This window comes from Sycon ciliatum, chromosome 8 (assembly GCF_964019385.1).
Source record: "Sycon ciliatum chromosome 8, ocSycCili1.1, whole genome shotgun sequence".
Lineage (NCBI taxonomy): Eukaryota > Metazoa > Porifera > Calcarea > Leucosolenida > Sycettidae > Sycon > Sycon ciliatum.
In genome coordinates, this window is record NC_088650.1 from 19,162,443 (window position 1) to 19,175,939 (window position 13,497).

General features: G+C 47.4%; 1 protein-coding gene across 1 annotated transcript; it reads right to left on the minus strand.

The window, feature by feature from the left end:
• Positions 1 to 342: 342 nt before the first annotated feature.
• On the minus strand, positions 343 to 12,962 carry LOC135822219 (uncharacterized). The gene is made up of 6 exons (XM_065334937.1): positions 12,159 to 12,962; positions 7,223 to 7,361; positions 5,585 to 5,748; positions 5,122 to 5,235; positions 3,768 to 4,072; positions 343 to 957 (listed from the first exon to the last, which is right to left on the minus strand). The coding sequence occupies exons 1-6, from the start codon at positions 12,865 to 12,867 to the stop codon at positions 808 to 810; spliced, it is 1,581 nt and encodes a 526-aa protein (XP_065191009.1). The 5' UTR covers positions 12,868 to 12,962; the 3' UTR covers positions 343 to 807.
• Between the last annotated feature and the right edge of the window lie 535 nt (positions 12,963 to 13,497).

Sequence of the window (13,497 nt, forward strand, 5' to 3'; positions counted from 1 at the left end):
ACACATTTTCGTTTTGCAGAACCTCTCTAATAATTGCCATAATTTTGAACTTTGATCATTTTACATGACGTGTCAGACTTATACCGGTAGATCATTATGATTTTACACGGCTTTCACCAGAGTAGGTTTCTACTTCTTGATAGAGTGTTGGGTATCATATCTTTCGATCAGGATGGGAGTATTGAGCAGCAACAGTCAACACCACACACACGTACCCTGTCCCGTGATTCCGTCAATGATCGCATCGGGCACGTTCGCTTAGCGTGAGCGCACTCACCGCTAACAATCACATTGACTGCCATAATAATAACAGTTACATACATGATCCAGCCATTTATTTTATTTTATTTTTATTAGGAGCACAGCCCTACAAAGAGACATGTGGACATAAACACAAAACAAGACACAGGGGATGTAGGGACGACGTGCCGATGTACAGTCGTGTATTGTATATCATGGTACAGTATATGGCAGCTGTTGAAATTCCCCCAAAAAAAGGGAGTACAGTGCACGCAGTATGTTATACTGTGTACCTATTCTACCCTGAGAGGCTGAGGGCCATGTGCCAATGCATGCATTATGTTTCTACGGGTGTAAACTTCTCATAAATATTGGCAGTCTTACGACGAGCCAGGGGATGTTGAATAAGTAGTAATAATAAACAAGTTTGACGGGACCAAAATGATGGTGACTGGAATGCTAAAACTACACTAATGACGGTAGCAACGCTACCGGACAACTGTTACGGATGGAAGGATCTGGCAATGCGCTGTGCGACTGCGCGGAGCACGTCCCGTTTTCCACATTTCACTTTTGATTGTTGTTTTTCTTCGAGTCGCAGCGCTGCCGCCATTTGATCAGTCGCCGAGGGAAAGGCGTCTTGTACGGTGCAATGATGGTCGTGTTGGGAGACGCAATGTAGAACCAAGTCAGCTTTTTCATATCCGGTGGTACCTCCTGCAGGTGGAGCGGAGAGACATTGAAAACCAAGCGCCCAATACACCAGTGTAGGCATGCAAGAAACGAGACTAAGCACACGGAAAGAATAGACAACCAGCCATTGTGTCTCTCAGATTCTTCATCTGTAAAACCAGCTCAACAGCAGCATACGGCCAAGAGCATTACGCAATGCACTTTTACCATGACTGTGCACATCAGTACTACAGCCGTGATGTACAATGCATGACTACCACAACCAGTATCACTTGGGTTTCCACTTATGTACAAGTACAGTACAGCACAGTATTTCCTGGTACCCCGTAAGAAGACCTTGAGTCTGTGGGGACTGCCCTATTAAAATATGAATAAATAATAATAATAATAAAATAATAATAATAATAAAAGCTTGCTGTCTACAGCATTGGGTATCATGCTCCTCGGCTTTCGCCTTGTTGAGCACTCTCAGTAGGCTGCTCTAGTGCTGCTGCATCGCGCAATGCCCGCTACACTTTGTAGTTTGAGCACTCTGGCGCTAGAGCGACGAGCTACCTTAAAATGTCTGTGGTGCCTCCTTTGCACCATGGCTGGTAGCTCGGCCTATTTAGCTCGTAGCTGTACTGATGAGGCCTTTATGGCCGAAACAGCTTGCTGTCTACAGCATTGGGTATCACGCTCCTCGGCTTTCGCCTTGTTGAGCACTCTCAGTAGGCTGCTCTAGTGCTGCTGCATCGCGCAATGCCCGCTACATTTTGTAGTTTGAGCACTCTGGCGCTAGAGCGACGAGCTACCTTAATGTCTGTGGTGCCTCCTTTGCACCATGGCTGGTAGCTCGGCCTATTTAGCTCGTAGCTGTACCGATGAGGCCTTTATGGCCGAAACAGCTTGCTGTCTACAGCATTGGGTAATAATAAAAGTAGAAAGGAAAAGGACATATGGAAACGAGTTAAGAGTAACTCTCCACCACTGTAACTAGATACTATAAATATACAAATTTTCGGCAGCTATTTAATTTCGGCTATGTTCGGCACCGACCCAAAACGCCTAAATTAAAACGCCGATGAAATTTTTCACAGCATCTGTCGCACTATACCATGCCCTCTACCCCACGCCGAAAATAAATCGCCGCCGAAATGTCAAAAATCGTGAAGTGCCGAAATTTTGCAGCGCCGAAATTTGGTATATTTACAGTAGTCCGCAGATTGAGTATATTTACAGTACTACCGTATTTTCCGGGGTATAAGCCGCACTCCCCTTTTTGAGGCAAAATATTGACTAAAAGTTGGTATTCGGAGTATAAGCCGCACCCACAAACCAAGATTTTTCACACTCATTGACAAATGGCCTTTCTACAAATTTATTATGGTTATGGAGCTAAATACCATGTTAGATCAGATTATGAAGTGTTAGTGCACCACAGGTTGCTGCAGAGATGTTGGTGTATATAGTATTGCTGTGTTGACTACAGATCACTCCATGTCATCTGCACTATCTTCAGTCTCGCTGCCACTGATGCACTAAAACTAGTAAAAGAAGTGCCGGGATAGCAACACAGGCGCGAAGCTGAGTCGAATGACATGTCACATGACGTCAGCATGCATACTGATGTATGCTAAGCAGGGAGCCGTAAAAGGGCTTTTACGACTCCCTGATGCATCCATTCATTCGCGCAAGCATATTCGGTGTATAAGCCGCAGGGGCGATTTTGGTCCGATTTTTAGCGGAAAAAAGTGCGGCTTATACCCCGGAAAATACGGTATATACAGTCAGAAAGTGCAACAACTAGGCACAAACCTGACAGAGTACTGAGGCATTGAGACATGTCCTTTTCCTTTCTACTTTTATTATTGGCTCAATACCCGAGTTTCAAATAATAATAATTTCCCCGAATATAGATCACACCCAAGAATAAGTATATACTTTGCAGTACGTCGCAACACTATTTTCAGGCCACCAGCTACGAAATTTGCTATTCCGTGCACGGAGGGTGACTTGCATTCGGGGTAGCGCCGCAGCATTCCAATGTGTGCATCAGGCTTATTCATTGTGATGCCATAGGATGTGATCGTTTGGTCGGATCCAGATCCAGATCCACACGTTCGCTCGATTCACAAGGGTCGATCGGTCAAATCCGGATCCAGATCCCTCAGATTTGAATCCGAGCAACCCTGCCCCAGGAGTAGGGTTGACTGGAAGCAGCAGATTCTTTTCTTGCTAAACAAATTCTTTTTTTGCTAAACAAACCGTTTGCACGGGTTTGGCAGGTGACGCATGTAGTACATTTACAGGCGGTCACACGCTGCACCATGCAGATGAATACAACGCATACGAACCCTGGAGTAACTTTAGCCTGCCACTTTTCTGCCTCAACAGTCACGGTAGCGGTGCAAACAAACGGTATCGATTGATTCTGAGGGATCCAGTAGATCTGGGATCTGGATCCGAATCCGACGAAACGATGGGCCGTCATCATTTGGTCGGATCCAGATCCAGATCCATAGGATCCACTCGATCTGCAATCATCGGATCGATTGGTCGAATCCCGATCCAGAGCCATCGGGTTTGGATCCGAGTAGCCCTGCCCCACTTATGCTCCCGTGATCCCGTTTTTCCCATGAGGGAACATACCTCTAGCCCAGCTACCCTTGGTCCGAATGAATGTATATTTTGACATGTAGGTCGCTCCATTAAAATATATTTACATGCAAAGTTTCGCGATGGTAGGAAAATCCCTTGAGGGGTCGGGATGATAAAAGTTGAGCCTAATTCGGGTTTGAAAAATCCCGGAGCCAATTATTCTTTCCGAACGGAGTATATTCACAGCTGCTTACCTCTCCAGCCATGAGGAATCCAAACTTCTTGCCGTGCTTGCCCTTCTTCGGCGTATTGGACACAGGCAGTGTGTATTGCTCCAGTTTCGGGCAGGCTGGGCACTCTGCTGAACTGCTTGTGCAGACCAACCCTGTCATGCTGCCGTTTGTCACGGGCCAACGTCTGCCCAAGCGCTTCCACGCCTTCTCCTTCGTTCTTGTCTCATTGAGGAGCTTGCCACGGAAGATCAAGATATCGTACACCGCTACCTTGTAACATATCTTCTTCCCTTCAATGACGCGCTTCTTTACCACGCCATGGATAGCTACGAATACAATCAAAAAATAAGTGCACACACACATACACCGTGACACACACACACACACCGTGACACACACACATGCACGTGAACACACGCACACGCACACACACACACACACACACACACACAAACACAAACAAACACACACACACACACGTGCAAGCGCACACATTGATGTGATTCGTAGTGAAGACACCGTTATTGGAGCGTTAGAGGTTCCATAAATGTGTAAGTGGCTGCATTGGAGTTTGCAGACAATAAGAACAAGAGCAACTGCTCGAAAGTATTTGTGAGTGAAACTAAATACCATATTATCCCCAATAAATGTACAGTTATAGCAATAAAAAGGATAAACTGCGCACTCATATTCTATACGCACAACAAGGCAACGAAGGTGGGTATGTGCTCCAAGAACACGTGTTCTCGTGATGGTCACAGTTGGAATAACACCACTGCATTGGTACGAAGGAAAAATGTCATTCGTACCAATGCAGCCTAGTGATGTTATTCCGGCTGATGACCATCACGAGAAAAGGTTCTTGGAACACATACCCACCTTCGTTGCCTTGTTGTGTGTATAGAATATTACATGAGTGCAGGCGAAGAGCCCTTCGTTGCCTTGTTGTGTGTATAGAATATTACATGAGTGCAGGCGAAGAGCTCTGTACTACTAAAGGAGACCATAGTATTGGAGACTGTTCTTTTATTGATTCTGCCAATATTGATCGCCTGCCGTGTGTGTCATACCAATCATAAAAACGATACTTTTCGGCTGTAGATTATTATTATTATAGGCTTTTCCGCGTTGGCATCGCCAAGCAAGCTTGGCTAGCCTTCGCATAAGCTGCTCCATGATGATGAGACGAAACTTGACATACATGTATATACGATCTAGGACAGAACCAAGGTTGAGGCTGTACATACCTGGGCTAATACTCCAGCTAAGGTACCAAGCATGCAAAAAGGCACAAAGACTGTGATTAATGGGTAAGAAAACAAAGTAAAATGGATCCTGAGGTCCATGTACCCCAGTAATGCCCAGTTATACTCACCCCAGTTGATGATCGGCTTCAGCCGGCAGAAGGACTTTTTCGTTGCAGGAAGCGGCGTGCACGTCTCCGAATTGATCACAGGGCAGCTTGGAGGTGGTGTCAGTGAACGTAGGGCTGCATGAACGTCATGGTACCAGGTACAAAACAGATACTAGCAGGAGCGTAACTGTTCTATTAAGGGAGCTTACCGGGTAGTAGCTTGCCTACAGTCTTGATATTAGGCATACATTGTCAAGACGTCATTCACTGATTGGCTTTCATACACCTGAACTTTTCAACATTCAGCTGAAAGATCCCATATTCTAATAATAACAGATATGGCAGCTGGAAAGGAACAAGAATATATCGAGGATCCTGAGTCATGGTTTCTGGGTGGCTCTGATTCCCTGAACTATGACTCAAAATACCGTGCTCAGCTTCAAAGCCAGCAGATTATGGGCTGATTGTGCATGCTAATGCTCACGTGTGTTCAGCAGGGTGGTGTTGGGTGTCAGGAACTTGACACTCCTGTAACACATGACTGCCTCATCATCGTCGGCCACTACTAGCTCGGGCACTCTCGGCAAGCCTTCGCAGTTGAATGATTTTGGCCAGGGAAGGCCATGCTGAGCCAAAAGGTAGCTGCATCTGAAAATGGAAATCCAAATGGTGGAAAGAGGATATCTGAGCTACTCCCACTTTTTAAAGAGCCTTGGTGTTGTACATGTGGTCGCGCTTGTAGCTCTGTGTCGTACATGCGGCTGCGCGGGTGTCTCTTTGTCGTACATGTGGCTGCGCTTGTGTCTCTTTTGTCGTACACGTGGCTGCGTATGTATCTCTGTGTCGTACATGCTGCTGACCCGTGGTACACGCCGCTGCGCTGTCTTGGAATGCTTTGTACATGCCGCTGCACCGTCTTCTGTCCCCTCCGTATGCAATATTTCTCATCTCGTACCCGTTGCATACACATTTTCTCGTCTTGTCTCCGTTGTATTTGTCTGGTTGCCGTCTTGTGTCCGTCGTATTTCCCCGTCGTTCGTCTTTGTCTCCCGTCCTGTTCAGGCCTTGTTGTACTTTGCACAGGCACCTCTTTCGTATCCCTCACCCCACGTTTTCCCCTCTTTTCTCCACGTCCCCATAATATATTCTCTTGTCCGTTTTGTTGGAGCGCAGTTCTCCAGTCGCCTTGTGAAATCAAGTTAGAGAAAACGCTCTCTCCCAATTTGCACGAGTCTTTTGTTGTTGTGTAGAGTGGCGAGGAGAGCAACAGTTCGTCCAAATGAATTGACGACATTGGCATGCATACAGTAAACCTGCCTTCGTTGACATTGTTCAGATTCCTCATGCATGGGCAGACCTGTGTACAGCTACTACAGTCCTACAACGTGAATAGTGGCCATACGCTTTTCAAGTTCCCGGGGCCATTACTAATCAGGCTGGATCCCTCCGCCGGGGCATTTTGGTGCAGTCATTGACTCAAACCAGTTCTTAACTCAGTACCGGCACCACAGAAAGTCAGCGACCCTTCGGTACAGCATACTAGTACCTCCGAGGGACGTCACCATCTGTACCTTACAGCCAAGGTACGCTGCATGTGGGTCTAAATTCAAATTATAGGAAAAGATTATGATGCAGGGACCCAAACCAAAAAAATGATACTTTATGTGTAGTAGTGTATGGTATATGGTATCCAGGGTGTTTTGCAAACGTGTCGTTGTTTCGCTGCGCATGTTCAATCATGTACATGGTAAGTAGTGAACTGGTATTTAAAATGTGTGCTTGTGGATGAGCGGTCAGCCTTTCCAGACACATTCAATCTATGTTGGGGCAGTGGTTTGGTTTGTGAAAAATGGACTCTATCAACTGCAGGTCGTATCTTCTTGCGGTGGAACGCTTTCAAAAATTTAATGCCACAGACTTCACAACGTGCCACCACTCCGAGTCACTTTCCAGATAATGCAACACTATGTGTGCTGCTGGTGCTGGAAAGAAATATGCGGCCAAAAACATGCTGGTGTTCTTAGGCTGTTCTATCCACTTGATATGAGATGGTCCGCAATGTACACACGCACATCCACGACAAGGACTGAATGCGTCTGGGTCAGGCTGTGACTATACATACTTGCGACGAACTCTCTTGCACAGATTCTTGCACGCCACCAGAGGGTTGACCATGCCGTTCACGGCGATTGGAAAATAAAACGAGCAGAGAAGGAACGGAAGCTCGCTTGAACACTTGCTCTCAATGAGCTCGCCAAAACCTGCAGGAAAATTCAAAGCAGAAACCGCAGGACCAGTAAGTTACTGTATAATAATTATTTCGTAACCTTGGTGACCTGTTAGTCATAACTCGTTACTTATTAAAAATAATAATAATAAAACAGGTCGCGTAATGAAGCAGCATAACGATAGATGTGCAAAGTCATGATGCCTGGTCCGCTTCTGTTATTACAAAGCCCAGGAATAAATCTTTGTCCACAGTCGCTTCAGGAGACCCTACACATGGACGCAGCTTAAAATTAATATATTTTTTATAATGCGCAGCCATTAGTACTTCTTGACGTAAAGACTACTAGTACACCAACAACCACCAAGTACATTTAGACATGTACACCAACAACAACCACCAAGTACATTTAGACATGTACACCAACAACAACCACCAAGTACATTTAGACATGTACGTACATACAGTAAAAAATAAAAAAAATAAAAAATTCACAATTCTCGTGAGACTCGGTTGCAAGCCGAGTTTTGCACATCCGTAGGAACGCCATCACCCTCCATGGGCTAGGAACGCCATCACCCTCTATGGGCTAGGAACGCCATCACCCTCTATGGGCTAGGAACGCCATCACCCTCTATGGGCTAGGAACGCCATCACCCTCCATGGGCTAGGAACGCCATCACCCTCTATGGGCTAGGAACGCCATCAACCTCCATGGGCTAGGAACGCCATCACCCTCCATGGGCTAGGAACACCATCACCCTCTATGGGCTAGGAACGCCATCACCCTCCATGGGCTAGGAACGCCATCACCCTCCATGGGCTCGGAACGCCATCACCCTCCATGGGCTCGGTTCCAGCGTGAGTGAAGATTGTTTCCACCCCCAGGAGACCTGTCTGGGATTGGGTACCTGACTTCGGTAGGGGAGGCGAAGCTGGTTTGGGGGAGGGAATGAGAACCTCCCTCACTACCGTATTTCCCCGTAAGTTAGTACGTACTAACTTTCAAACTTAGCAGCCACACGAGTACTAACTTTCGGGGGTGGTACTATCTTTCGGGGAGTACTTTTTTATCGGGGGTAAATGACACGTAGTGGGAAGCCTGCGCAACTGTAGTGTCCGTGCATATGATGTATGTACTGTACGGTGTCTGTACATGTAGGACGGGTACGAACTTACGGGCCGCGCGCACCTACTAAGTTCTTCACTCCACTCGTCAGGTGTGCATTTTGAAACTCGGGATAAAAGTAGAAAGGAAAAGGACATAAAGGAAACGAGTTGGCTGTCGGTTACCGCTACGGAGATGTGTTGAAGGTAGGTGTCAGGACGTCGAATGTCTCAGAACTCTGTCGGTTTTGTGCCTAGTTGTTGCACTTTCTGACTGTATATAGTATCTAGTTACAGTGGTGGAGAGTTACTCTTAACTCGTTTCCTTTATGTCCTTTTCCTTTCTACTCCACTCGTACTCGTCATTTTCAAGTTGAGGTGAAGTGTCCACCATGGATCGTCGTGAACTTGAAGGAGATTTTTTTGAGCCATTTGATGATGACGACGTGGATTGGGATGATGAATCTGAGACTGAGGTCCAAGCTGGTGACGACCTGGATCACGACGACGCGGGAGAAGAAGCAGCTGTAGCTGTTGACGTAAATGAAGCTGAAGTTGCGCGAGCAAATCATGACCGACCCTCCCAAACTCGCCATTCCTTCACCAGGGATAAAAAGCTTGCGGTCCTGGCATGGCACCGGCAAAACAATGCGTCTAAAGGTCAAACTGCTCGCCACTTCTCTTTGCCTCATCACAACTACGTGTCACGATGGCTAGCACAGGAAGAAGCTCTTCGTCAGCATCCCCGAAACATGCGTTGTATTGGCAGTGGCCGAAAATCAGACGGGCCAGAAATGGAGCAGCAGCTCCACGCTGAATTCAAGGAGCAGAGAGCGAAGGGGCTGAAGGTAAAAGCTTGGTGGTTCAAGAACAGAGCTGACAAGCTGCTTCGTGAACTGTATCCTGCGAAGGTTGATGAGGATGGAACAATTCTCTTCGAAATCTCGAAGCACTGGTTTGAGCGATTCCAGACTCGTTTCTCCGTCTCCCTAAGAGCTACAACCAATCGCGCACAAGAGGAACCTGAGAGGAAACTGCAGCTGGTTCGTGAGTTCCATGACAACATCATCGCAGCCGGGGAATTTTTCCTGAACAACATCGGCAACATGGATCAGACGCCTCTGCCATTTGACCTCAATTCCGGAAAAACGGACGCAGACAAAGGGAGCAAGACAGTATGGTGCAGGGCAGTCGGAGGTTCCGGGCTAGACAAATGACAAGCAACTGTGCAGCTGACCATCTTTGCCGACGGTGTTCCGCGTACGAAGCCTCTTGTTATCTTTCGCGGGCCGAAGCATTACACAGGCAGAGAAGCAAGCGTATGATCACCGTGTCACCGTGTCACCGTGTCACCGTGTCACTGTTAAATTTCATCCAAATGCTTTGGTGCGATGAAACCATGTTCCTGTTTTGGGCCAGGCATATGTGGCGAAGAGATGTGGCTACACGTGAGATGTTGGTGCTGGACAGTAATCGCGCTCAGCTAACTGATAATGCAAGAACCGTCATGGAGCAGGAGTGTAACACTGCCTTGATTGCCATCGGTGGTGCCTTGACGTCAGTTCTCCAACCTCTCGATGTGCTCTTCAACAAGCCGTTTAAGACGAAAGTCGACGATCTCTTCAACGAGCATTTGTCGGCAAACCTGGATGCGTATATTAACGGTACCATACCTGCCAAGCGCCGCAGAGTCTTGATGACAAAGTGGGTGGGCCAAGCTTGGCAGGAAGTCAGCGCATCGCTGCAAGAACCAATCCAGTCCATATTCAAATCCAGGGATGAATTTACTGTCATATTTTTGCATAGCAGTTTCTGCTATACGAAATCACAATTGTGTAGCAGTCTTTGATTTTGATTAGTATTTTTCTTTCAAGGTTCGGTGTTTGCCACATTATCCTTCTTGAGAGTGATGCCTGAAAGCTAGCCCTTTCCCAAAGGTGCTCTTTTTTCGCCCTTTTTGACCCTTTTTGGAAAAGCCCGTTTCTTTCGCCCTTTATTGCGTTTTTTGGTGAATATCGCCCTTTTTGAGCTTTTTTAGCTGAAAAAGTGGTAAAATCTGTTTGCTCATGCTTGCGATCACAGTTTCCGAGTGCTCGATGGGCCCGGGCCTTGGCACGCCGCCTTTTTGGGGGGCAACAAGTTAGTTGGTGAAGCTTGTACACAGTGCTGTAAGAGTGGGCTTTTTGAACTTTACTTCCTGTTTTGCCTTTTGTGGACCCATAAATGGAAGAGTGCGTATTCATTTCTCAGCTTGGGTTCATATTTGAACATGTGTCATGGCTATGCTTCACTGAAAAGAGAGCACTTTTTGCCTGTTTTCACTGAAAAAAGAGCACTTTTTCAGCATATTTTGAGGGACGCGAAAAGCACTAAGTGCGAATTAAAAGAGCCCCTTTGGGAAAGGGCTACTGAAAGCCCATTTGCAGAAAAAACGAATGAAGCATACATGTGTACCCAGATTGAGAGTACCTGCACCACATACACTGCACTGTATGCATGTTACTTGACAGCGCAGGCTAGGCATGGATAGCCTGTATGTATCGCAACTTTCTGCGAGTCACGGTGACTTTTGAGTAGCAGTAGATCGATTTTGCATCGCAAACTGCGATACGGTACAGGATCATTGAAATTCATCCCTGAAATCCATCGGGATTTCTCTCCGTGCCGATGGCAGTGAAGACGGCATGGTGAAGCTACATGGTCTGCCTGACTACCGCATTGTCAGAGGCGGTGCAGCCAACGGTGCAGCCAACGTCGAGCCGGATGATGTCGTTGCAGATGAAGAAGCCGAGGAGTGACTAACCTCCAGTCCAATGTTGCCGTCACAGATGAGGACGCCGGAGAGTGATGCTTTTCTACAGTCTCACCTATGTCATACAAGAACATGATTTTTTACTAGAGACTTCCCTGGTTTTGATCTTCATGAATCGATGTAAAGTGAAACACAATGCCATGTGAAGCAAATCTCATGCAGCAATGTTGTGTGTCAAAATAGGCGTGGGGTACTATCTTCCGGGGGGAACTGTCTTTCGGGGTGATAACCTTGGCAGTGTCTATTTTATAGGGGGGGGGGGGGTACTAACTCATTGGGGAGAACTAACTTACGGGGAAATATGGTATGTCAAGCTCGTTGAAGCAGGAGGTATTTAACACCTCTTGCACCTACGGTCAGAATTGACTATGAGCCGCTACCTTTACCTTCAGCCTGGCAACCACAATCAGTGAAAAACTGAGGCAAATCTAGTTATTTAGCCCCGATGATCCGGAAAAAAGCACTCTCTGTACTTGGCAGGTATGACCCCCCCCCCCCACTCCCCTAACATTAACGATAAAAACAGCACCTAAGGAGGTGGTTTTGTGCAGATTGGTGACCTCGCCAGGGTCACATGCAGGCCCGCGGGCGCCCGTACCTTCGTCATGTAAACGGTTGAAAAAAAAAAGCCCGAGGTGAATAAGCCCGGGCTTATTGTTCTCGTGTAAAATATGAAAAGCCCTTTAGGACTCGTGCCGATCGACGTCAACCATCGCAACAACAACAGCTGCATGCACATATTGTCTTACAAATCGCACAAGCTTCGACAGTTCCCCCCCCCCCCCCCCCCCGCCCCTGGCCCAGCCGTCCTGAGAGGTGCTCTTATGTCCCGCATTGTCATCAGTTTGATATCATCATTCCCACAATCCCCACAACCAGACAACGGCAAGCCATTCTCCTCGTTTCCCTCACCTCGCAGTTCCCGTTGGGCTTCTTCTTGAGTTTCGTGACCAAGCAGGTTGGGGAAAATGGTGATCGGGTAGTCGTACACGCTACAGTAGGCGTAGCGCAGCGGTTCTTTCTGCATCCTCCAATAAAACTCTTCGCGGTATCTGTCCAAGAGGGGAGAGATCGATTCTTGACGCTTTGCTCGCCCATGCGGAACGCCGTGGTCAGACTCCGATATCGCCGGAACAACGCTTCCGACAGCAGCATCAGAAGCATGAACATGTTGGCTGCCGCCGTAACAGCGCGCCAGCTCAGCATTGAGCAACGATGCGACCACCACGCTGATCAGTAGTGAGGTCGGCATTCCCAATCCCAGCAGATCTGCAGTTCTCGATACCATTCTGCCGTTACACAAGGAGTTCGCCGCGTAGGACAAAGTACGGAACGCGGTCGAGCGTGTCGGCGCGAAAATTCCTCTCGCTCGTCCCGTAAAAGAAGTCGGTCGTTGTCTCACGACAACAACACTCGTCATACACAGATGTCTCTGCTGAGTGAGAGCGCGGTGGCTCGGCAATGGCGAAGTAATGGCGAAACTTCCTGTCGCTCGTCCCGTAAAGTAAGTCTGTCGTTGTCCTTCCACACCGCTCAGCTCTCTGCACTGCTCGCTGACGATCACCGTCGCCTCTTCTTGCATCACGTCTACGGACAAGAGCACTTGAAGTTGAAGCAGCATGTATCATGGAAGGAGCGTGGGCCCAAGAGACAGAGGACAAAGGTGACAGAACACCGCAAAGCTGAGTTGCTGAAAAGACATCGCTGCACCACTACAAAGCACCACTACTACCGGGCACTACTGGCACTGCCATTGAACTACACAGTCATGTACAGTCAACTGACTTTGCGTATAACGACACTCGGCGGGGCATCAGAAAAGTGTCCTTATTTGCGAAGTGTCTTTATATCCGAAGTCTCATTATAATGCATTACAGTTGGATGGGAATTTGCTCTGGGCATGGTCGCTATTCGCGAAATGTCGTTATATCCGTAGTCCTTATTAGCGAAGTTGACTGTACAAACATGTTTTACTACTCGCTGCCACTGCATGCACTGATTGTCACTCGTCGGAGGCACTGTCCCTGATTCCCTGAACGACGTAGCCGTCCCGTTGTTAGTATGTAATATTGTTACCGATAATTCTTTCTGCCCTTGACCAGGCCTGCATGCAGGGAGCCCCACACATGTCATAAGTGTGAAGATTTCCCTAGCCTCGACCATAGACTTAGTATATTATCTACAGTAGTACTATTAGTATTACCATGTAGATCTACCATGCCGCATGTAAACTGTTGATGGAGGCTCATAA